The 25,523-nt window shown below is 36.1% G+C and overlaps 1 protein-coding gene across 7 annotated transcripts in view; it reads right to left on the bottom strand.

Moving 5' to 3' along the window:
- Adamts6 (ADAM metallopeptidase with thrombospondin type 1 motif 6) overlaps window positions 1-25,511 on the bottom strand; it is a 283,297-nt gene extending 257,786 nt beyond the window's left edge. For 5 of the 7 annotated variants that reach the window (XR_003847524.1, XR_003847513.1, XR_003847512.1 and 2 more), the window contains exons 1-3: window positions 25,316-25,511; window positions 18,007-18,377; window positions 15,493-15,857 (exon numbers count right to left, since the gene is read on the bottom strand). Coding sequence is in view for 3 of the 7 variants with exons in the window: in XM_017795260.2 (XP_017650749.1) it covers window positions 15,493-15,857; window positions 18,007-18,103 (462 nt within the window). In the remaining 4 variants the exon portion in view is untranslated. Of the gene's footprint in view, window positions 1-15,492; window positions 15,858-18,006; window positions 18,378-18,805; window positions 18,930-24,706; window positions 24,725-25,315 lie in introns of those variants that run through there. The other 2 variants (XM_029557800.1, XM_029557801.1) reach the window with 2 other exon arrangements.
- Window positions 25,512-25,523: the final 12 nt, after the last annotated feature.

The following is a 25,523-nucleotide window of genomic DNA, read 5'->3' as shown; positions in this document are numbered from 1 at the left end:
GCCAAATGACAAAGAAATCATACTTTCATACTTTGTTTTGCCAGAGAGAAAGCCCAGTTTGCCAAACTCCGTGACTTTGGGGCACTGGACCCATACCATCTCGACATTCTATTGTTAAAAAACTTAGCTACCTCAGGAGCCTGAGATATGGAACTTACACAGGCTACGAAGCCTCAATTTAGCTTTACATAGCTCTGCAGCAGGGGAATAACTTGGGAGGCAGCTGTAGAGGAGATAACAGACACTAATGCACCGAAGGGTGCAGGTGGCAGGGGGCTGATTCAAGCTGGGAAGTACATAAGGAGACATAGATAGGCCCACAGGGATAGGGACAGATCTGAAGTGATAATTACCCTGGAATTTGATATCTCTGAACCTGAGGTCAGCAGATGAATCAAATTCTGGAATTTCCTATAATTCATTGCTGTTGAATCCAAGAATGAAGTTTAAGGGATGTAAAGATTTACACAGTACCACCCCTCCAGCAGATTGATCAGTACTCTGAAAGCCTTGAAAATATGAAGACAAGTTCTCCACTTGTACCCATCTCAGTGCTCTGGTTGCTCCCACACTCCACAAATTTGAGAGATATCACCCAGATAAAACAACCATGCCAAGGGGTACAATATGGTGAGTCATAGGAGGATGTGAGTTGCTGCCCAGCTCACAAAATGCAAAGCTAAGTGTGGCAACAGTGGTCACTGATTGCAAAGGAAGGAAATGGTCACTGTGAAGACCACTCTGGCAACATCAGCTACTTGTCCAATACAGCCTCAGCATCAGCAGAAACAAAAAGACAAGTGTCTACAAATTCAAATGGCTCTCCCCGACCCCCTATGACTACAACTCAGTCTCCCAGTGAATACCCAGAAGCAAGCTGAGACAACACCACATCCTGTTTTTTTTTTCCAAGTGATTCTTTTGCTTTCCCTATACTTTTAGCAGAATTTTCACTCTATTGTGTTTTTTCATTCTTCATTTACTATCCTCCTTCATACATTCCTTTAATTTTGTTCAATTTTTTTCTATTTGTGAGCAATGTTTTGTGTTTGTTTTTGTTTTTTTTTCCTTTTTGGCTCATGTTTCCTATATCTGCCCTCTACATTTTAATAGTAGAATTTATCTTATCAGCTATTTTTATAGATTTATGTTTTTATTTCAATCCTCCTTCCACAGTCATCTAATTTTGTTTTTGAACTTTTCAGCATAGTAAACTGTCTTGTTTCTTTTCTTTGTTTCTAGTTTCTTCTGTCACATTCTGCACTCCCCTCTTCTTTCTTCTTTTATCTATTTAACTTTGCTCCCCTCCTTTTCTCCCCTTTCCCCAGTCTCTCTCCTTTAACTCACTCATTTCCTATTTCCACACTTACCCTAAATAATTTTTAACTTTATAACATACTTTATAAGAGTTTTGCCATTTTCAGTTCTATGACCATGGGCAATGTATTAATGAACTTTTATTGATTTTAAGTATATTTCTATATTTTCTAAGGTTTGAGATTGTTGATACTACAGTGGTTAGTTTCCTATTTACCAAAAGGTACTGAGGATTGAGCCTTCAGCAGTAGACTGCTCAATTAAAAGATCTCACATGCATATACATCCCAAATCCTTAAGAGGTATCCAAATAGATGCATAAATTACAACACAAAAAAGTAAGAAACATGAAAAAAAGGCTACATGGCTTCTCTAAAAGATCATACCTCCTCAAGTACCAAGCTCTGAGACATGGGACAGGTGAGATGTCAGATGAAGATTTCAAAATGTATATATGTGACAATGACTAAGCTTGTGAATTTAATCCAGGTCCTAGAAAGAAAAGTCAGCCACATAGAGAAAAAAAGTCAACAAGAGGAATGAAAAAAACCAACAATAGGAATGACAGGGTCAACGATGTAAAAGAAAGCTTCAACTAGGAAACTGAGATTTTTTAAAACAAATATAGGAATGTTGAAAATAAAAAACCTGAGTTAATAAAATGAAAAGCAGTGAAATGTCTCAGCAGACTAAACCAAGCAGAAGAAAGCATGCCAGGGATGGAGGTCAAGGCTGATAAAGGATTGCATTCAGATATAAAGAAGGAAAAGAAAAGATAGATGAGCACAAAGACAGCATCTAAAAACGCTGGGATATAATCAAGAGAAAGCCTAAGAATCCAAGGAATAGAGAGGGGGCTTAGATAAATGCTAAAGGCACAGAGAACTTCTTCAGTAGAATTATAGCAGAAGATTTCCAAATCTGGAAAAAGAACTAGACATTCAAACATAGTACTTAGAGCCTCAAATAGACATGACCAAAAAAAAAATTTCTCCACACATATTATAGTAATGGTGGTAAAACTACAAAGCAAAGAAACAATATTAAAAGCTGTACAGAGAAAACATGAAATAACCTACAAAGACAGACACATTGGAATAACATAAGATTTTTCATTGGCAATCATTAAAGTCAGGAAAGCATGGAATAATATATGATATTTCAAGCCCTGAAAATAAACAACTTCCAACCAAGACTGCTATGGCCAACAAAACGATCTTTTTAATTTGATGGAAAAACAAAGACATTTCAACACGAGCACAAACTAAGACAGCCGAGGACAACCAGGTCAGCACTGTAGAAGACACTTGAAGTGTATACAAAAGAGGAGGAGGAGGGGGAGGGGGAGGGGAAGAAGGAGCAGGAAGTAGGGTAGAAGCAAGAGGAGCTAGATTATGACAGCACAGGAAATATTAAGTTTCATGAGAAAAAATAACTGCACAAAGGACATCTAAGAAGGAATTTATCATGCACAACACAGTAAACTGGCAGACCTCTCAGACTAAAAGGGAAGAAAGAAAAGAAAAAATAATAATACAACCAAACAGAAAAACAAAATTAGAGGAATTAATAAATATCTCTCAATAAATTTAAATTAGTAAATATCTCTCGATAAATTTAAAAGACTTCAACTCACCAATAAAGAGAAACAGACTACCTGACTGGATTTTTAAAGTTAGATCCCACTTCCTATTGTCTCTAACAAACACATCTTACCAGTAAACATACCCACAGACTGAGAGTCAAAGGACGCAAAACAATCTGTCAAGCAAATGGAAACCTAAAACAAGCTAGCATAGTTATTTTTATATCTGATAAAAATATACTTCAAGCTAACGTGGCGATAAGAAGGTTACTGCATATTTAAAAAAAGACAATCAAAAAGATTAAACAATTATAAACATAAATGCAACAAACATTAGGGTTCCCAGTTTCAAAAACCCAACACTAATGGACATAATAGGTCAGATGGGTCCTCATAAAATAATAGTGGGTAACTTCAGTGTGCCACTCTCAACTCTCAACAGTTCATCCAAACTAAAACTCAACAAAGAAACTCAGAGGTAAATTATAGGATACATTAAATAGATTTAATAGACGTCTACAGAACTCAACAGAACTCAACAGAAACAGAATACACATTCTTCACAGCAGCCCAGGGAACGTTTTCTAAGTTAGAACAAATTCTAGGCTATAAATCATGCCTTACCAAAATATAAAAGAATTGAAATAATCTCTTGTGTCTTTTCAGATCATAGTGCAATTAAACTAAAAATCAGCAGCAAGAAAAATGATAGAAACTAGATGACTTAGCTTCTTTTCTTGTTTCTGTATAAAATACTGTAACAAAAGCAACTTCAGGGAAAGTTTATTTCAGATCACAGTTCAAAGGTACAGCCCATCATGTCGGGGAAGTCAAGGCAGTATGAGCTTAAAGAACTGAACACATCACATCCAGAGTCAATAACAGACAGCAATAAATTAATGCATGCATGCCAGTGTTCAGCTCATCCTTTCCACTTTATACAGTTTAGGAACACTTATTCAGGGAATGGTTCTACCCACTAATAATATGAATCTTCCCAAATAAATTAATCAAGACAAGCCTTCATGGATACTTTCAGAAGCTCACCTTGAGCTAAACAATTCCTCACAGGTGTGCCCAGAGGACTTCCTCCTATATGTTAAATTGACAAATAATACTAACCATCACAACTTCACCCCTCGTCAACTTAGCATCCAAACAGATCACTTTGAAGCCATAATCTTCCACATCATGTCCCCATAGGCTCATGACCACCTTACGATATAAAACTACATTCAGTCCCACTATAAAAGTTCCCTCAGTCATTAACAGTTTAAACACATTAAAGGTCCAATGTTTGAGAGCAGGATATGGTAGCTCATGTCTTTAATCCCAATACTTGGGAGGCAGAAGGAGGTATCTTTGTGAGATTGAGGCCAGCCTGGTTAACATACCTAATTCTAGGCCAGCTTGGGCTGGGGTTACATGAATAAATAAATAAATATTAAAAGTTTCTTAACTGTGAGTGCCAATAAAATTATAAAAATAAAGAGTTGGAGAGGTGGCTCAGTGGTTAAGAGTCTTTGCTGCTCTTCTAGATGAACTGAGTTCAGTTTCCAGTACCTACTCTAGGTGTTTTACAACTACCTATATAACTCCAGCTTCAGGGGATCCAAGACCCTCTTCTGACTTCTGTAGGCACCCACATACATGTAGCATACACAACACATACACACACACACACACACACACACACACTTAAATAAAAATAGAAATAAATCTTTTTTTAAAAGTTACATACTTCCAATATATGTTAGCACCGAGTAAACATTACTATTTCAAGCTGTAAGAACTAGGGCATAGCAAAGAATGATCAAATGGAAAACTAAAATCCCATCCTTTGGTTCCACATCTGACATCTGGGGCTTGTATCTGGACTCCAAAAAGCTTGGGAAGCTCTACTCTTTCAGCCCAGCTGCCTGTAGCAGCTTCTCTATTAGGCTGAGTCCACTGCATGCATACAGCCTTCCTTGACAGATAACCCATAATCTTAGCATCTCCAATATCCTGGGGTCTTCATTGCAACTTAGCCTTCAATCATCTTCACAGATTCATTCAGGGCTTCTCAAGACATCTGCTGGGATTCTAACTTAACCACACAGTACCTGGCCTCAGCTGCTCTCCATGACCCCTCAATTTTGCACCTTTCATGCCTTCAAAACAAGTATCACATGGGTGATATTATTAAGTTCTGCTGCCAGTTCCAGATGTAGCCAGTTCTCCTTGGACCACAGTTATATCAGCTTCTGGGTACTGACACTAAGGAAACACTTCCCCTTTGTCTCAGTGAAAAGTACCAAGTTTCTTTTAATTCTATTTAACACTCAACAGCTCCTTTGTTATCTGCACTCTCCTTGTCCAAATCTTTTAAGCTTGCCACAAACCTTTCCTTCCTCAGACAAACTATTCCATTATCTTTAAATTCAACTTCATCAAGTTCTCAGGACACTGTCAGAATAAAGTCAGACTCTTGATTAAAATATCATATGAATGGCCCCTAGCACAGTTACTGATGGAGTCCTCGCTCCCTTCTGAAACCTCATGACCTGAGCCTCCAGTTTCCACATTTCTCTCAGCACTACTGTCTTCCAAGTTCTCACTAAAACAGCCTATTAAGCTCTGATTATAGCATTCAATGGCTTTTCTAACCCAAAGTTTGAAACTCTTCCACATTCCTCATAGAAAAATATAGTTCCAAAGTCACAAAATCCACATGGTCAGGTTTATCACAGTAATGAATGGATTCTTGGTAACAATTTCTTAGTATCTTTTCTAGCTGCTATGATAAAATACCTTGACAAAAAAATTTAAGGGAGAAAGGGTTTATTTAAGTTTATAGTTCAGGTATATAGTACATTGGATATAGGTATATATTCACGTTTATAGTACAATCTATCGTGGCAGGGAAGTCAAGATAGTCATAGCTTGAAGTAGGTGGACACAACACATCCACAGTCAATAGCAGAGAGCAATGAATAAGTGCAAGCACACTAGTGCTCAGCCTGCACTCTCCACTTTATACAGTCCAGGAGTCCTTGTTCAGAGAATGGTCCTACCCACAACCAAAATGGATCATCCCACATCAATTAACTTAATCAAAGAAAACCCTCACATTCTCAGAGAGTTATCTTGATGTAGACAATCTCTCACAAGCGTGCCCTCATCTGAGGTGTCAAAATGACAATACTAACCATCACACTAGATAAGTATATAGAGTCTGAATAACACACTCTAGAATGATTAGTGGATCACCGATGAAATCAAGAAGAAAAATTTTAAGTTTGTAGAATCAAGTGAAAATGAAGGCATAACTTACCAGAACTTTTGGAATACAACTGAGGCAGTTCTATAATTTACATTAAAAATTACATTATTTCTTAATTACATTAAAAAATAATAATAATAAATAAATACTCAGTGAGATGGACCAGCAGGTAAAGGCATTAGCTGCACAAGTCTGGTGACTTGAGTTCAATCTCTAGAATCCACATAAAGGTATAAGGATAGAACCAACTCCACAAGGTTATCCTCTGATGTGATTCCATGCAAATGTACACACAATTATAATTTTTTAAAAGTCAGACCAATCAAGGCTAGGGAGATTGCTCAGTGGTTAAGAGCACTGGCTGCTCTAACCAGGAACCCAGCTTAAGGTCCCAACACCCACAACATAGCTAATAACTGTCTGTAACTCCAGTTCCAGGGGATCTGATGCCCTTTTCTGACCTCCATGGACATTGCACATATGTGGTGCATCTACACACAGGCATGCAAAACACTCATACACATAAAATAATAATTTTTTAAAATATTAGAACAATCACAACTAAATAACCTAGTGATGCTCTTCAAGGTCATAAGGGGGAAAAAGAGAGCAAAATATAATCAAATGCAATAGATACAAACAATAACAAAAAATCCTCACAGAAATTAATGAAACAGAGACTAAAAGAACAAAACACAGAATTAAACAGTTGTTTCTTTGAAAACAAGTAAGGATAACAAATGCTTAACCAAACTAACCAAAAGGATACAGGGAAGACCCAAATTAATAAAGTTAGAAGTTTATAGCTAGGGATGTAGCTCAGCAGTAGAGCCCTTGCCTAGGAAGCACAAAACTCTGGATTCTATCCCCAGTAGCACACACACAAAAAAGTGAATTTTAGGGCTGGAGAGATGGCTCAGCAGTTAAAAGCATTTCTTGTTCTTTCAGAAAATCTGGGTTAAGTTCCTAGTACCCACATGGCAACAACTTTCTGCTATTTCTGGGAGATCCAACATCCTCTTCTGGCCTCCATGGGCAGCAGGCACACATTTACTATACTTACATGCAGGCAAAACACTCAAATACATAAAAATATAAAGAGAATTTAAATTACATAAGATTATAGAGAAAATGTAGAAGTAAAATTGTCTCAAGGACAAAGGGGATTACAGGGAGTGAGAAAAGGGAATGTACAGTGCTATGAGGGGAATACAACGGACATAGAATACACACAAGTTCAAAATCTTCAAAGTTTGAAATAAAGAAGCTTCTTTGATAAGTGGTGAGAGCTATACTTATTTATAACTATCAGGATAAGTATTTAGAATATGGTAAGAAATTGTACTGGTTAAGGAAAGTGACAGTAGTGGGTTCTCTTCCAGGGTCTATGATCTCACCAACCATGAGTACTTAGCTATGTTTTATAGCATTCCCTCCTATTGAGCAAGCTTCAGTTCAATTAGACAGCTATTGATTATCAGAATCAAAAGACAACCTACAGAATGGGAATAAGTAATTACAAACTGTATATCAGACAGGTAGTATCTAGGATATTTAAATAACTGCAAAGATAAATACTAAAAAAAAAATCATCTAATAATAATGGTTAAACTAAATAGACAGTTCTCAAAAGAAGAAAGAGAACTAACTAGGGGAAGAAAGGGAACCAGTTGAAGTGAGGCTGGGGCACTGAGGAGGGATGTGGGAGTGAAGAATGACTTGGAATAAACTATAATGACACAAATGTATGAGACAGCATGATGAAATCTATAATTTTGTACTCTAACCTAAAATTCTTTTAATTAATTACATAAATAAATATTTCTTATATGAAACCCTAGCATGACAAAGAAACTAGCAATAAATATACTCAATATATGTATTTATGGGAATTAAACCCAAATATAAAAGCTAAGTAATTACATTAGTTCACTTACTGATAGACAATCTAAACAAATTCTTATAATTCTCCATTATATAGGCTAGGTAGTTTTTTTCAAATTTAAAATTTCTTTAAATTCTACTATACTTATATTTTATAGTGAAGTAAAAATAAGGATATGGGTGTGTGGTGATTTGAATGAGAATGTCCCTCAGAGGCTCCAAGTACTTGGACATTTTGTCCTCAGTTAGTGGCATTGTTTTGGGAGATTTTAGATTTTAGGAGGTGTGGCCTTCCTAGAGGAAGTGACCTTTAAGAGTTTTTTTTGTTTTGTTTTTTGTTTTGTTTTCTGTCTTTTTGAGACAGGGTCTCCCTGTAGCCCCAGCTGGCCTGGAATTCACTACTAGGTAGACCAGGTAGGCAGAACCCTCAAACTCATAGGGTTCCACCTGCCTCTGCCTCCCAAGTGCTGGGACTAAAGGCTTGTGCCACCATGCTGGGCAAGAGAGTTCTTACGCCTTGATGGATTTTCAAGTCACTCTCTGCTTTCAGTTCCTGCTTAAAGATGTGAACCTCTGCTTTCTGCTCCTGTTCAAGTCACCTCATTGTGCCTCCCCACCATGACAGACTCCAGTCACTCTGGAACCTGGAACCGTAAGCTGGAATAAACTCTTCTCCCTATAAGTTCCCTTGGTCACAGTGTTTTATCATAGCAATAGAGAAGTAACTGACAAAGGGTATTTTATAAAAAAGAAAAACAACAGTTGCAAAACTAGAACTAAGGCATAAAAAAAATGTTTGTACTCTTTCACAGAGGTAAGGTCTCAAAGAAACATCTACATTAGCCTAAACAGGGTAAAATAAAGAAGAGGAAGTAAGGGAACATGATTTGATCTACAGTCATTACTATGTGTAATTCTGAACTGTGTACTTCCCATTTAGCTAGAATAGACTCAAATACCTGGCATTAAAGAGTACCTTGTAATCTTGACTCATTTTCTAAGCAAAATAGGATTTTCATTCATCTTGATAGAAATGTTGAGAAAAATATTTCACAGACGTTGGTAAAAAAGAACTTGCTTTAAGAACTCATAATTGTAAGTAGATCACAGCTTATTTTAACTTGTGTCACCAACCAGAGGAAAACATTATGGAAAAAAACTAAAGACTTTTTTCCAGTGTTGTTGTGGTTTCTTGATGTGATACAAGATGCATAGAAATATATCTTGAAACTATTCCCCAATGATGAGGCTTTGATCATGCATTTTTTAAAAATTTCATTAGAGCAGATATTAGCAGACAGCCAATAGGATCAGAAAAGAAATTCCCTACAACATGTCATGGTAAAAATACTAAATGTACAGAACAAAGAGAATACTGAAAACAGAAAAAGAAAAACAACAGGTCACAAATAAAGGAAATCCCATCAGAATTACAGCTGACATATCAATGCAAACTATGAAAGCCAGAAGAACCTGGACCAAGGTATTTCCAGTTCTACATGACAATAGATGCCAGCCCAGAATACTTTACCCAGCAAAAATGTCTATTATAGCTGAGGGAGAAAGAAAAATATTCCATGACAGGAATAGCCTGAAAGAATACATGTCCACAAAATCAGCCCTTCAAAGAACACTTGAAGCAATACATAGAGTGGAGAGAGAAACAACTATACTCCAGGCAGGGGCAATGAAAGAAAATAAATAAAAGTATAATCTAGGAAACACAAAATTAGACAGAGAACACAAACAGCAATCAAAATGATGGCAATGAATACACATCTTTTAATAATAACCTTAAATATCAATGGACTGAACTCCCTAGTCAAAGGACATAGGCTAAGTGAATGGATTAACAAACAAAATCCATTTCTTTGCTGTCTGCAAGAAACCCATCTCACCTTCAAGGACAGGCACTACCTTAAGGTAAAAGGTTGGAAAAGAATATTACAAGGAGATGGCACTAAGAAATAAGGAGGGGTTGCAATTCTAGTATCTGACAAAATAGACTTCAAAGTAAAACTAATCAGAAGAGACAAGGAAGGTTACTGCATTCTAATCAAAGGAATAATTAATCAAGAAGATATTACAATCCTTAACATATATGCACCAAACTCTGGTACATCCAAATTCATAAAAACAACACTACAGGAACATGTACCAAATGCTGGTGCACCTAAATTCATAAAAACACTACAGGACTTTAAGACACAGAGTAACCCCAACTTAGTAATAGTAAGGGACTTCAGTACCCCACTTTCTCCATTAAACAGATCAACTGGACAAAGAATAAACAGAGAGACATCTGAATTAAATGACACCATATATCAAATGGTCCTAACAGACATCTTTTGAATATTCCACTCAAGCACCAAAGAATACATTTCCTACTCTGCACCCATGGAACTCTTTCAAAAATTCACCACATACTGGACCACAAAACAAACCTCAACAAATACAAAAAAAAAAAAAGAATTCCATGCATTCTATTGGACCACAATGCAATAAAGCTCAAAATCAACACTGGACAAAACCCTAGTAACTACACAAACTCATGGCGATTGAACACTCCTAAACAACAAGTGGGTCAAAGGAGAAATTAAGAAAAAAATAAGAGAATTCCTAGAATTCAACGAAAAGGACAATACAACACAACACAACTTCTGGGACACATTAAAAGCAGTCCTAAGAGGTAAGTTTATAGCTCTAAGTGCCTACATTAAAAAAATCAGAAAGCGCACAAATAAATGACTTAACATTACAACTCAAGACCTTAGAAAGGCAAGAACAAATGAAACAACCCTTATCCCAGTTAACCAAAAGAAAGAAAGATCAAATCCAAATCAACAAAATCAGAGATGGAAGGGGAAACATCACAACAGACACCCAAAAGATCCAGACCATTATAAGGGAACGTTTTAAAAACCTATATGCAGCCAGGTATGGTGGTGCATGCCTTTAGTCCCAGCACTCGGGAGGCACAGGCAGGCAGATCTCTGTGAGTTTGAGGCCAGCCTGGTCTACATAGTGAGTTCCAGGCCAGCTGGGGCTACAGGGAGACCCTGTTTCAAAAACACTAAAACAAAACAAAACAAACAAACAAAAAACCTATACACTATTAAATTTGAAAATCTAAAAGAAATGGATGGATATCTAAAATCATGGGAAAGACCAAAATTAAACCAACAGTTTAAACAGACCCATAACATATGGAATAGAGGACCTTTTGTAATCCACAGGACTTGGAGCGGGGAACTTACGCTACCAGCCACAGCAGTGGATTGAGAAAGTTGATAATTTCCCAACGTTTTAAGAAGACCTATATCCAATACTACTTAATTTATTCAAAAAGAAATATAGGGAGAATTCCCAAATTCCTTCTATGAAGCCAGCATCACTCTAATACCCAAACCGGGTAAAGACACAACGTAAAAAGAAAACTATAGATCCATATCCTTAATGAACATAGATGCAAAAATTCTCAACAAAATACTTGCAAACCACGTACAGATGTACATCAAAAAGGACATTCACCATGATCAAGCAGGCTTTATTCCAGAGATGCAGGGATTTCAATATACGCAAGTCAGTAAACATCATTAACCATATAAATGGACTCAAACAGAAAAACCATATCATCATCTCAATAGATGCAGAAAAGGCTTTTGACAAAATTCAGCATGCATTTATGTTCAAAGTCCTAGAGGGAATTGGACTAGAGGGAACATACCTCAACATAATTAAAGCTATATACAACAAACACAAAGCCAATATCATTCTAAATGGAGAAAAACTAGAAGCATTCCCATTAAAATCAGGAACCAGACAAGGATGTCCACTATCTCCACTCCTTTTCAACACAGTGCTTGAAACTCTTGCTAGAGCAATAAGACAGAAGGAAATTAAAGGAGTACTAAATGGAAAAAAAAGAGGTCAAACTAATGCTTTTTGCAGATGATATGATACTATAACTAAGAGATCCCAAAAGTTCCAACAGAAAACTCCTAGAACTGACCAACACTTTCAGTACAGTGACAGGTTATAAAATCAATCTACAAAACTCAGTAGGCTTTCTCTATACCAATAACAAACAACCAGAGAAACAGTTCATAGTGCCACTCCCATTCACAATAGCCTAAAAACAAACAACAATTGGGGCTGGAGAGGTGGCTTAGCGGTTAAGAGCACTACCTCTACAAATGAAAATTTTAAATCCTTAAACAAAGAGATTGAGGAAGACACCAGGAGATGGAAGGACTTCCCATGCTCATGGATTGGAAGAATTAATATTGTGAAAATGACCATCCTACCAAAAGCAATATATAGATGCAATGCAATCCCAATCAAAATCCCTGTGACATACTTCACGGAATTAGAAAAAAAAAATCTTTAAATTTGTACAGAAACACAAAAGACATTGGACAGCCAAAGCAATCCTGAGCACAAAGAGCAATGCTGAGGGGATTACTGTACCAGATCTCAAAGAATACTACAGAGCTATAGTCATAAAAACAGCATGGTGCTGGCACAAAAATAGACACACACATCAATGGAACATCATTGAAGACCCAAACCTGAGTAAATGCAATTTCAGCCACCTGGTATTTGACAAAGGTGCCAAGAACATACAATGGAGGAAAAACAGCATCTTCAACAAATGCTGCTGCCAAAACTGGATCTCCACCTGTGGAAGAATGAAACTAGATCCTTATCTTTCACTTTGCACAAAAATGAACTCCAAATCATCAAAGACATCAATGTGAAACTCGAAACCCTGAAACTATTAGAAGAAAATATTGGCAGTAACTTACAAGATATAGGTGTAGGAAAGGATTTTCTAAATCGGACAGAAGTTGCTCAGGAATTAAGGTCAGCAATCAACAAGTGAGACCTCATTAAACTAAAAAGCTTTGGTACAACAAAAGAAACTATCAGAAAGTGAAGAGAAAACTCACAGAATGGGAAAAAAAATCTTCATCAGTGTCACATCCGACAGAGTTTTAACCTCCAGGATATATAAAGAACACAAAAAAGACTCGAGAAACCAAATGACCCAATTAAAAGATGGGCTAAAGATCTAAACAGACAGTTCTCAAAGGAAGAAATAAAGGTGGCTAAGAAACACCTCAAAAAGTGTTCAACATCATCAGTAATTAGGGAAATGCAAATTAAAACCACCCTAAGGTATCACCTTACCCCAATCAGACTGGCTAGGATCAAGAGAACAAATGATACTGAATGCTGACAAGGATGTGGAGAAAGGGGTACCTCATTCACTGCTGGTGGGATTGAAAACTCACGCAATCCCTATGGAAAAAAGTGTGGAGAACTCTTAAAAAGTATAAATGAACCTACCATATGACCCGGTTATACCACTCCTTGGCATATACTCCAAGGACTCATCCTATTGTAGAGACACTTGTACAGCCATGTTTGTTGCTGCCCTTTTCACAACAACTAAGAGATGGAAGCAACCTGAGTGCCCCTTAACTGATGAGTGGTTAACAAAAATGTTGTATATTTACACAATGGATTTCTATTCAGCAGTAAAGAAAGATGAAATAATAAAATTTGCAGGTAAATGGATGGATCTAGAAACTGTTACACTAAATGAAGTAACACAGACTCAGAAAAATAAAAGACATATATTCTCCCTCATTTATGAATCCTAGCACCAAATCCTTTTAAATTCCAGGTCCTTTTAATAAGATAATGCTATACACCAGTCTCTTCTACATGAAATAACTACCATCATCACGACTTCAGCTGCGCCTGATTGCTAAACATCATTACAATTGGGCTTGTTGACGGTTGTGCTCCTTCATTAAAGGAGGGGCAAGCAGGGTTATTGGACCCTCACCGGAGTATCCAGCCACTCTTCCCAGCCAACTGTATGTAATTTGTCCCTAAGCATACATGGTCTCCTGGATTTGGGGAGGGCTAAAGTATACAATCTGGTCAAGGCTAGGACCAGAAGACTTGACCTATGCTGGCTAAAGGCTTTCCATTGTGCATATCCTCAGGTCATTCATACACCTCAGCAACCCCTCAGATATCTCAAAGCCTTTGAAAGGGAACTGACACTTATTCTAACCACTCCAACAGCTATCAAAATGCCTGAAAGCAAATCCTGAATCCATCACTCTCTAGTCCAGCCTCGGCAGACAAAAGAAAAAAGAGGAGGAACCCAATAGAGGGATGCTTTTGGAAGCTCTCGTCAAGAAATTCCAATGGACTCTCGTATGAACATTTGAAATTTGCTGTTCTGACTTTTTTCTAGTTCCCTGTCCAGAACTTGCAATGCTAATTACTGTTGCCTTTACTTCTCCTTCACATCCCCTATTCACCAGTCAAGGACTTTCTTTTCCCTGTGCTTATGCAGTTCGGGAGTCTTTTAGATAGACCCACTAAAGGGTCTATCACCCTGGGTCCTCACCCTGCATCCCTGGTTCAGCATGGAAGAAGCCAGAGCGGTCTGCATCCTGATTCCCTATTCACAAATTGGGTAACCTCTTCAGAGGATTGTGTGATAAGAATAGGAGGTAGGAATTGGCTAGGCAGTTAGGGTAAAAGGACCCCAAAGAAAAGTAGCCAGTTTCTTGGCTAAAAGTCACAATGTCCTTGGGCCTTTTAGCAACATACTCTGTTCCAAAGGCCAAAACTGTCAAAAGTATTTGGGAGCTTTTATCTAATCCTTAAAAGATTTTAGGGTTACCTGTTCAGAGGGGGGAATGTTAGAGTAGCAAAAAGCCCCATAAAAAATAAATAAAAGAAGAAGAATGAGTACATGAAGTTATCAGAAAAAAAGTGTTCGGGAGATATAGGAGGAGTTGGAGGGGAGGGAGTGGGCATGGATTTGATCAAAACACTTTATATGCATGTATGAAATTCTCAATAAATTATTTCTTTAAATTCTATTAGAAGAGAAAAACTGAAGTCTAAAAGGATACCTGAGAGGTCACTCAATCTCTATTTGTAGAAGATCTTTAAAAGCTGTCCTGTGGTTTCACTCCACACCACAGAGGCACTTGTAGCCACATCCCTCTTGCAAGCTCTGGGGCCAGCCTGGGCTCAGCATAACTCTCTAGAAGCACCTGACTCAGAATGCTGGAGCAGCAGATCCAGAAGGTCCCCAGCTGAAAGGTAGCCTTCAGGAGTCAGTCCTCCACCACCCACTTTGGCAACTAATAGGTCCTACCCTTATGCCAAAATCTTTTCCTCTATAATTTGTAATAAAGACAGCTACCGTAAAAAAAAAAAACTGTCTTATGAAATTATTATAAACATTATTAAAAAGATGAAAACAAAAGCAGCAGAATAATGAACAATTTTAGACCATTATTTTTCTACTAAAACCATCCACATATATTTTAATATGAGGAAAGATATTTACATTGTGAATTCATTTTCCTATCAGAAACGCAAAATTATAGCATCTACTTACCAATCCAACACAGTTGCTTAAAGCCACTTTAGTTGTACTACGTTGATCTTGCAAGTATCCTGTGTAATGACAGTTGTCTAAAAAATCATGTTTCCACTGGGGTCCATCTTTCCCCCAATATTCTACTGTAAAATGTTTGGACACAAAATTTGTATTGAGAGTCAAGTTTAGGTGAAAGTGCTTGCCATAGGCTGAAAGTTTAAAAAACAACATAGACACTGCCTGCTGTGGGTCAATAGGGTCCATACTCCGTCTTCTCCTTGAGTGTTTATCATTTTTCACAGTAAAGCTCAGAAAAGCTCCATTTTGATCAACCCTTATTGGAATAGTTAGCTGGTAGTGTTCAAGATAAGTCAGGAATTCCTCTTTGTAATCACAAGGCAGACAATCCAGAAAAAACACATGGAAGAAAAGAAAATGTAACAGAACAAAGAAGTAGCAATATATACAACTACATCAACTAAAACTATACACTGCAATGAGGATGAAAAATGTTATATTAAACAAAAATAAAGAGCAAAGGTGTAAAACCTGAATATTAAGTTTCCATTGTTTCACTCCTCAAGCATTATTTTAAAATAATCTGTGAAAGACTAGTCTTCATTTCTAATTTAATTTTAAAATATGAATTCTAAAAGGTAAGTTTTTCTAGAAGGATGAAAATTGTACATGAAAACAAAATGAAAGGTATAAGAATGTTTAGTTCAGATGAAATAACTTTTGTAAATTATCATTAAAAGTTCATGTAGACTCTCTATGACCTTAAATTATCGTTAAAGAACAAAAATCATCACTTGGAATGTGAAATGCTATGGCCACTTTGGAAATCAACCTGATAGCTCCTGAAAATGGTAAACATGCCCACTTTTAATTCCCTCTAATTTCTCAGCCCAGGCCAGCCAGCAGGGCCACACAGTGAGGCCGCATCTAAAAAAAGTGGAGTTGCTAGATAATTCAGCTATTCTACTCCTGGGTATACACAAAAAAGAAATAAAAATCTATGTGTGAATGTTCATATCAGCATTGTTCATCACAGCCCAAAGGAAGCTATAACTCAAATCTCCATCAACTGATGAATAAACAGGCTGTGATACATTCTCCAATCAAAAGGAAAGCAGTATTAATAATATGTTATGAAACATGAATAAACCTTCATAATAACTGTCATCATAATCAAAGTTAACTTTCTAACATGAAAAAACTAAGTAAAAGAAGCCAAATACAAAAACTGAATATTTCGTGACTCTATTTCTATGAAATAATCAAAACAGGCAAATTTCTAGAAATAGAGTTCAAGGGCTTTGGGAGTGACTCTAAATAGGTATAGGTTTTCTTTTCAGAAAGATTAAAATGTCCTAAATGCTATGACTTTGTTGGTATACTGAGTGGTACACTCTTCACACATAGAGTTCTAGACATGGACCATTTATAACACCCTTGAAAATCTGGCTCATCATCACCAAAAAATGATTTGTTACTAGGTATTCATGAAAGGGAAATTCAAAAGGTATGAATTTCAATAATTCTATAAGGAATGGCTTGGTACTTGGAATACAAATGACATTTCCTCCTGGATCCTTCTTTATTAATACCAATTCTATGATATAAAGTTCAATTATATAGATTAATATTATAAGAATATGAATTCTTAAGTTTGGAAAAGTATTTCTTGTTGTTATTGCTGTTGTTACTTTTGTTTTAAATAAAGGGTTCATATTAAAAGGATCTTGTATCAGAATTTATCTGAATTCTTCTTCTTCCATAACATAAAACTTGAATTCTGTCTGAAAATGACCATGCTTCTAATGAATGAGCCTATTAAATTTTAGGATATAGAAAAAGCTGCAGCTTGAAGTGTATCTTTTTTAAAAAATATGTTTTATTATTTTTATTTTATGTGTATGTGTGTATTGTTTGCATGTATGTGAGTACACCCATATTGTGCAGTGCTGCGGAGGTCAGAAGAGTGCATCAGATTCTGGAACTGGAGTTAAGGACAGTTCGTAGCTGCCATGTAGGTGCTAAGAATCAAACTCGGGTCCTCTGCAAGAGCAGTCAGTGCTCTTACCCACTGAGCCAACTCTCCAGCCCCTGAAGTGTATTTTTATTTATTTGGTGTTTTGGTCTTTTTGAGGCAGGATCTCCCTGTAGGCTCAGCTGGCCTGGACTACTTGCTATGTAGATCAGAATGGCTTTGAACTCACAGAGATTCACCTGTCTCTGCCTCCTGAGGGCTGGGATTTGAGGTGTATACCACCATGTCCAGCTAAACCATATCATTTTTTAAGAAAGACCAGCCAACTCTAAAATCTGCTGGACAAATTATCCAAGAAGGACAAGTCAAACATACACTTAGAGCCATTATTATTTATAAAATGAGCACTAAAATAACATAGTAGGCCTCTATTCCATCTTACATTTTAAATCCTCCCCAAATACTGTTTACAAAGCTAAATGTTCAGAATTTTTCCTTATGTGATAATTTCTGTCAAGTTTCAAAATTAGGAATCCTACCTTGAGAACTGTATGAAAGTCTGTGGTCACTATAAAATTCCGATGAAGCCATGATGAGGCTCAAAATCCATGTCAACGTTTTCCACGAAATTTCCATAATTTGGAAAACTGAATGATATTTTTGGAAGGCTACCTATGTGCTAGAGAGTCAATACCATACCAAAATCGAAGCATAACAATTTTAATTCCTTAAAACGTCTTGCAAATTAGATACTCCGCTGTTTAACAGGTACTTTTTTCCAGCATCCCGCACTTTCTTCTACGTCTGGATTCATTTTCTCAATCCAAAAATGAAGAGAATAATGATGATAAGACTTTTCATAAGCAAAGCATCAGGCTGATAGGTCACTAAAGTATGGCCATTTTTTAACCTAGGGGAAAAAAATGCGAGTTAACTGAAATATATCCTGAATGGACATATTTATTATATATAAATGAATGCTTCCCAAAGACATAGGTTCCAAATAATACAGTTAAACACATCATAAGAAACCTAAGTGGTTAAAAGGATAATTCTAAGCTATGAAATAATCAAAGAAGTAACCTTCAGGCTAGGGATCATCATTGTCTAACATGCACAAGAACTTGGGAATCAAGAAGGAAAAAGAAGATAAGAGGGAGGGGGAGAAAGAGGAGAAACAGGAAGGCCCCGGGTTACAGAGGGGGGCAGAATCTGAAGACTAATATTCATTAAAGAAAATAATTCTGAAGATAACAATGGATAGGCACAGTAAGCTAACCACCTTTTGGTAAAGTAGAAATATAGAGAGACTTCATAATCAAAGTCTATCATATGTACCTGACAAATAGTATGTAATTCCATTCCTTGACATGACTTTTTAAGTTTATTCATAAACAAGATTGCTGTACTGCTTTATGAGGCTCCTGTTTTTGTTTTTGTTTTTGTTTCTGACAAAGCAGATCTATAAATACAGAGTAAAATCTATCAGCTGGCTACGAACACTGAGATAGTATCACAACCTAAACTTCTAAAACCTTGAACTAATTTATGGTAGACCTTAACTATATCTGCAAGTCTTATATGATTTACAAGGCAATTCAAATAAGGCATTATCAACTCTGTAGGGTGTACTTGAAAAGAAAGAAAAACGATTTTTTTGAGACAGGGTCTCCCTGTAACCCCAGCTGACCTGCAACTCACAGAGATCCCCCCTGCCTCTGCCTCCCAGATGCTGGGATTAAAGGCATGCACCACCACACCTGGCACACACACACACACACACACATATATATATTATATAATTATAATATAATATATATAACTTCATTTCAGATTTCAAGACCTATCTCGGAGAGCTCTGCGGCTAAGAGCACTGGCCGCTCTTACAGGGGACCATGGTTCAGTTTTCAGCACCTACAACCATCTGTAACTCCAGTCCCAGGGGATCCGACACCCTCTTCTGACCTCCACAGGCATTGCATGACATGGGAGAACTCACATACATGCAGGCAAAACACTCATGCATATAAAAAATAATTTAAAAATATTTTTTAAAAGACCAACTCATTTTTTACTTTTGGCTAATAACATCACTCAGTGTCCATGTACTCAGAATACTCACAAACATGGCCACCTGATTTCCCAGGAGATAGCATGTCAGAAGAAAGAAATAACTAAAGGATTAATGACAGTGACTGAAAAGGACAAAAAGTTAAAAAGTAGTTAGAAACCCTGAAGTAAAACAGGATAGGGTAAAGGCAAACCCCCTTATATAGTTTAACAGTTTCTAGTGTACCTATAACTGTGCTATAGCTCAATACCTGATTTTCTTAGGAGTACAAGTGACTGGGAATAAAAGGTAAGATAAATTGTAAAACTAAGGAAGTATATAAAAGATATTAGAAAGATTTTTTATCCCAAATCCCTAATATATGGAATAATTTGTTGGTTAAAAAGTAGTTGAATAAATGAATAAATAAATGAATAGTGGATAAAATATAATCACTTTGGACACATAAAAGAATATTTGTAGTTAACTGGAAAATTAACCTGTGAAATACTTCTTTCCATGTGGAGCTAGGAATATTGGTTATTATAACCACTCAAAATTCCTTACATCTATCTCTACACATTACTAAATTTTGAAAAGCTAGTTCATTAATCAACAAATACTATTTTACCATGGTTGAAATGACACTATAACAATAGCAGTATACAGAAAAGATTAAGACAATCCTTACCCTTGAAAAACTCATAATCTAAATAACAGAAAAATTCAAAGCAGACTGATAAATGCCTGAATGAAGTTATTTAAAAATGTGTTACAGGTGGTCAGATATAGGAAATAACCCTAAGTCAGTGAAGATGGATCAGGAAAGCTGGTGAAAAGCAGCATTTGAGGTAGGTCTTGGAAATAAATGAAATGTCACAAGTCAAATTGTTGAGTGTAATCATTACAAATAGAAGATGTACATCCCCAAAAGTCTGGAAGGCAAGGGGGAAAAGCGGAAATAGGAACTAGTATTAGTGATAACAGAAACAGTAAGTTTGGTTCTTAAACAGAAGTCTAACAAGTACTATACAGTAAATTAGTTTAAGGCCAGACCAAAAATAAAATTTTAAAATATAGATTATTTCTTTTAATCTTTGCTCACAATGATCTTATTAAGTGGATAACAGTACTGCTACAATAGGGTAGATTCTGCAGGACTCAATGGTCCTGTTTCTTAATATCTGTACCTTTTTGTCATTCTCTTCCCTTAAATAATTTAATTCTAACCAAGAAAATATCTCAATATTGAGGGGATGCCATTTCCATGATTAGATTACAAAAGATTGTGATTTACATCTTGGTATCTGACCCTGTTTTATTGGCTTAATGAAACAAATTGATACTTAGATGCCCACAAGAAAGGAAACCAGAGCAGCCTCCACATAGCACTGGCAAGGAACTAAGGCCCACCACGCAATAACATGCTAGAAACCGAATCCCTAGGTCTATAGTAATTTGTTATGCAGAAATTGGCAATACAGGCACCAGTTTACACATAAAGAATCTGGCATTTACAGAGGTCAGAGAGTTAAAAAATAAGTGAGTCCACAGTCATACAAATGGCCATCTGACTCAAAGTCTAAGTTTTGTGTATTATAATCATACTTCCAGTTTGAGGCACTCTTTAAACATTCAGTAGTACTTGCATATAAGTTATTCACAAATGCTATCCATTAGCTAATATGAATGATTTTTTTAGCAACTTCACATACAATTATATCATCTTGAAACTACTTCTATTCCTATTTAGGCAAGACAGCAGGATATAAAAATCTATTTTAAAATCTATAAAAGCATTGTCACACTATTATCAATAACAGTAATAAAAAGAATCTGCTTATCTTGGTTTGCAACCTACTCAAGCACAGGTCCATACTCCAAGCTCAACCATAAGATGCTAAAGTGTAATTACTACTTCATGAACAGCATTCATTCTTAATGTTTTAATTTCTTTTTCAAATAACTGGAATGTTTTCAGTAATAATGTCTGACATCAAATGGATCCTTCATACACCTGAAATTGCAATCTTCTTTTAAAAAGGAATATACAATTAGCACATTAGAGTTCATTTTCTAGTAGACATAATGATAGATTTATATTAAATCATGCACCCTTTTTCTCTTGTTTTCCTTGACACTGAAACTAATGGCAAACTTGCAAGGTAGTAGGCTGGATTTAAGCAGCAACAGTTATCTCTCTAGAGAAATTTCCTGCTCTTCAGTTATGTAAACTTCACTCCTACCCAAACACTTTCCTGTATATACTCAAGTTAACTAAGTCAGCAATATTAAGAAAAAAAGTAAGTACACTAACAACTTAAGGAATTGCAATAAAAATTGCAGTGATTGGTACACAATAGAAAGAACAGGAGTTCTGTTACTAAACGAGTTGTGGTCTTGTTCATCACTAGGTACAGTATCTCACACATGGACACTCAATACATTTGAGGGCTTTTCTCATTTCTCATTTTCTCCTTCATGCCTCACTTTTCTTTTAAGGCTCCAGTATTCAAAGAACAAACTGAACACTGTATTAGTGCTTAGATAGAGCTCATTTGAAATAATGACTAAGAGAGCTTTACCACCCTTAGTCACCTACACAGTACAAGTGCAGTGTTTTGACCTACTTTCTGACACCTGGAAATGTTAATCTGAACACAATAAGAAAATATGTATAGAGCCTGAGCGTTTCAAAAATAGTTTCCAAATCAGACTAACACTAAAATACTAGATGATTGTCCAGAAATCACAATGCAGTAAAACCTTTTAAGTTGTATAACAGCAATATTATTATGTTATGGAAAACACAAAAGCTTTTTACTCCTGGTTTGACTCCAAGTTACAAAACCTCCCTGGATCTCTTTTCTCTTCTATAAAATTGAGATAATGATATCTATCTTACAAAGACTTTTTGAGAGAATAAATTAGATTACACCTGATAGCATGTCTGTATACTTCACTGTAGTGACTAAATAAAGGTTAGCCCTCCTCTTTTTAACAACACAACAACACTTTTCAAAGCTCTTCCTTCAAAAACTACTTTTATGTTCCACCTTCCCTCAAAAATTGTGAAATAGCTGGAGATCATAGAGCCAATACCCAGGCTGTACTGTCTCTTAAAGAGAAGAGTAAAGAACTTAAGCTATGATAATTGTGTTTATAACTACTTTAATTTTGAAAATATAATCAAAATTTCCAGTTTACTTTAATCTCATATATGCTTTTTATTCATACTAAAAAAATGTCCAGCCAGCAAAGTTAAGGAGTAATATACCTGCTTCCACGGAACAAAGCTACCATAGTTACATAGAAGAAATAAGATCAAACACTTTGACTACAGTGATTCCTTAGTAGTCTGTCCTAGTTGAAAGAAATTACTTGACTTTTTTCTTTATCATCTGACTTCCCACTCAAGTGATCTGGAAGTAGCTAAGGTAATAATTTCCTCTCATTAACTATTATTATGCAACTAGAGAACATGTTTAACATCCTTCTCAACTTCTTTCATCCATCTTAATTCTGGTTATTTATTTCAAAGCTGATTTAGTCTCTATGGAAAAAGCACAATATCATGAACTCTTCAAGTATTTTAATTTTTATACATGAAAATTAATTTCATTATATTTTCCATCTTTGCTCTCAACAAATATTAGTTACCTATTATATGCTAAGGACATCACTAGGTTCTAAATATAAAGGTTTTTAGATTATTGGTAAGCTTAATGAGATCAGTCAGTCACTAAGGAAATACAGTATAATTAAACACATAATTTATTCAAAATTCATGTAAAGAAAAGCAAATGAATCAAAAGAAAAACAATAACAAAATTTAGCAAAATAAAGCCCTAAATTACATACAATCTCAACTTTTTCCTCCCCAAAGGTAAAGGTAAATACATATTATCTACATTATAACATTTTTCCTAAAAACCAACTCCGTTTTCTTTCTTGATATTAGTACAAAATATTGATAGCCAGCTTTGGTTTTTGGTAAAACTAAGATATTGATCTACATCTTCCTTTTAATCTCCCCCTGCCCTCCATACACACACACATAAAAATCCAAATATGCTATTAATTCTCCTTAGTATGATAACTCGCTTTATTGTGTCAGTAAGATCACAAACAGCAAGAGCTGGACACAGGCCCACCGTAAACTACTAGAAGCTACTCTTGGTTGCTAAGGAAATGAAGAGGAAGTAGAAAGAATAGAGAAGAGTAGAAATTAATCTTACAGGTATTAGACTAAACATGACAAGTATTTACAGTGTTTCAGGTCTTCATGACTGGAGGGTTTTCCTCTGGGGATCACAAAAATATATTAATACCACTACACAGATTTAATTTGCTGCCATTTGTGACAAATGAATCAATTTGATTTGTTTGAAATCAACTTATTTGCTTTTATATGTCATTCTTTAAAAAAATCCAAAACACTAATGGTCACATTTAAGCACTAATTAATATAAACCAGATTGCAGCTACCATTTTTGTGAAACACAGGAAAACAATTATTAATTTTTCTTCATTTCCTTCCACTGCACCAGTTTTCTTGTATTTCTTTCCTGTCATGAATTCTAAGGGCTGAAGATTCCATCACTAAAGGTTTCAATCTAATCAATATAAGCTTAAGAAAAGAAAAAGAAAAAAGTAGACAAAAATTTTTGAAAAAAAATAGTAAATTAAATTTACATTCAGTGTCTTTTTAAAGTTCCAAGTAATGGTTTGGTTTCCCTTTTCTTCCCCCTGCTCTGCACACCCTCACAACCCCCCATACCATACCACTACCCTCCCCATACCACTACATCCAGACAGAGGGTAACAGTCTGAGCTGCACTGGTTGAGTTGATCCTAAAGTTAACATTCAGCAGCCCATTTCCAGACAGCAGCGCTAAATCTATTTGGATAAAACGCGTGTGACCCAGACAGTTGGCATTTGGCCCAAACGCGTTGCACCAGCAGCTCAAATAAAAACAAGAGTAAGAAACTTACTCTCTTGTTCCCTCTCAGTGTGCTTTCTCACTCTCTCTTGCTGTCTTTGCCTCTGGTATAAGAGGAAAACTTATCAAAGACAGAAATTATAGCACATATTATCACAAATATTTTCTAATCCCCCCTCCACCACTCTTGTTCTCTCTCCCTCAATCCCTGAACTTTAGTCCCATATACCATACATACAGACATACCGTGATAAACAAGGCTCCAGAGGGTTATGAGTCTAGCATGTCCCAAGCGACCAAAATTAAATCAAAACCACACGCTTTCATCTCCTTGATTAACCTATTAAGAGCTTAACATATCCTAGAGTATCAAAGCTACAGCTAGCAGATTACTGCTACCCTCAGTGCAGGCATGAAATATGCACTTGTCTGAATATTGAAGACACTGACATGAAACTACAAATTACAGAAGGCTTTTCTTTAAAAACTGGAAATGAATTTCAAACACACACACACATCATCATCATCATCATCACTTTCTCCATCAGTATTTGGTGATTAGTTAAAAGACCATAATAACCATAATCATGTCCACTTCACAAAACATGTAAATTCATACAATGCATGTATTTTCACATCATAAAATACCTGCAAGCCCCAGAATTCTACAATCCCCAAGTAGTCTAGTTTAAAAGATTTCTATCTGTAAAAGTTTAGTCAAACTCACTCCTAACCATTCGCTCTGAGAGAGAGAGAGCGAGAGAGAGAGAGAGATTTCTAAGCGTTATTCAGAAGACAAGCAAAGCATAAGTTTTTTTTTAAAGGTTTCATTGTATATTGTGAAGGCTTCCTTACCGTTTTCATCTTCAAATTCTGATTAAAAAGTAAGTTTCAAACAATAGAGATTGCACTGGACGACTCCCGCACTCCCTCTCCTTTTTTTTTTCTTTTTGACCCCCCCTTTGCAAAGCCACACCAGTCAGTTATTCTGCAGCCAGAATATAACTCTATAGTCTGGCTAACCCGAGCTTTACAGAACGGACTTTCAGATTTGGCAGCTTAA

The sequence above is a fragment of the Nannospalax galili genome, unplaced genomic scaffold (genome assembly GCF_000622305.1).
Source record: "Nannospalax galili isolate Female #2095 unplaced genomic scaffold, S.galili_v1.0 scaffold751, whole genome shotgun sequence".
Classification (NCBI taxonomy): Eukaryota; Metazoa; Chordata; class Mammalia; order Rodentia; family Spalacidae; genus Nannospalax; species Nannospalax galili.
The sequence above is the reverse complement of the archived record's forward strand: the minus strand, read 5'-3'. Positions and strand labels throughout refer to the sequence as shown.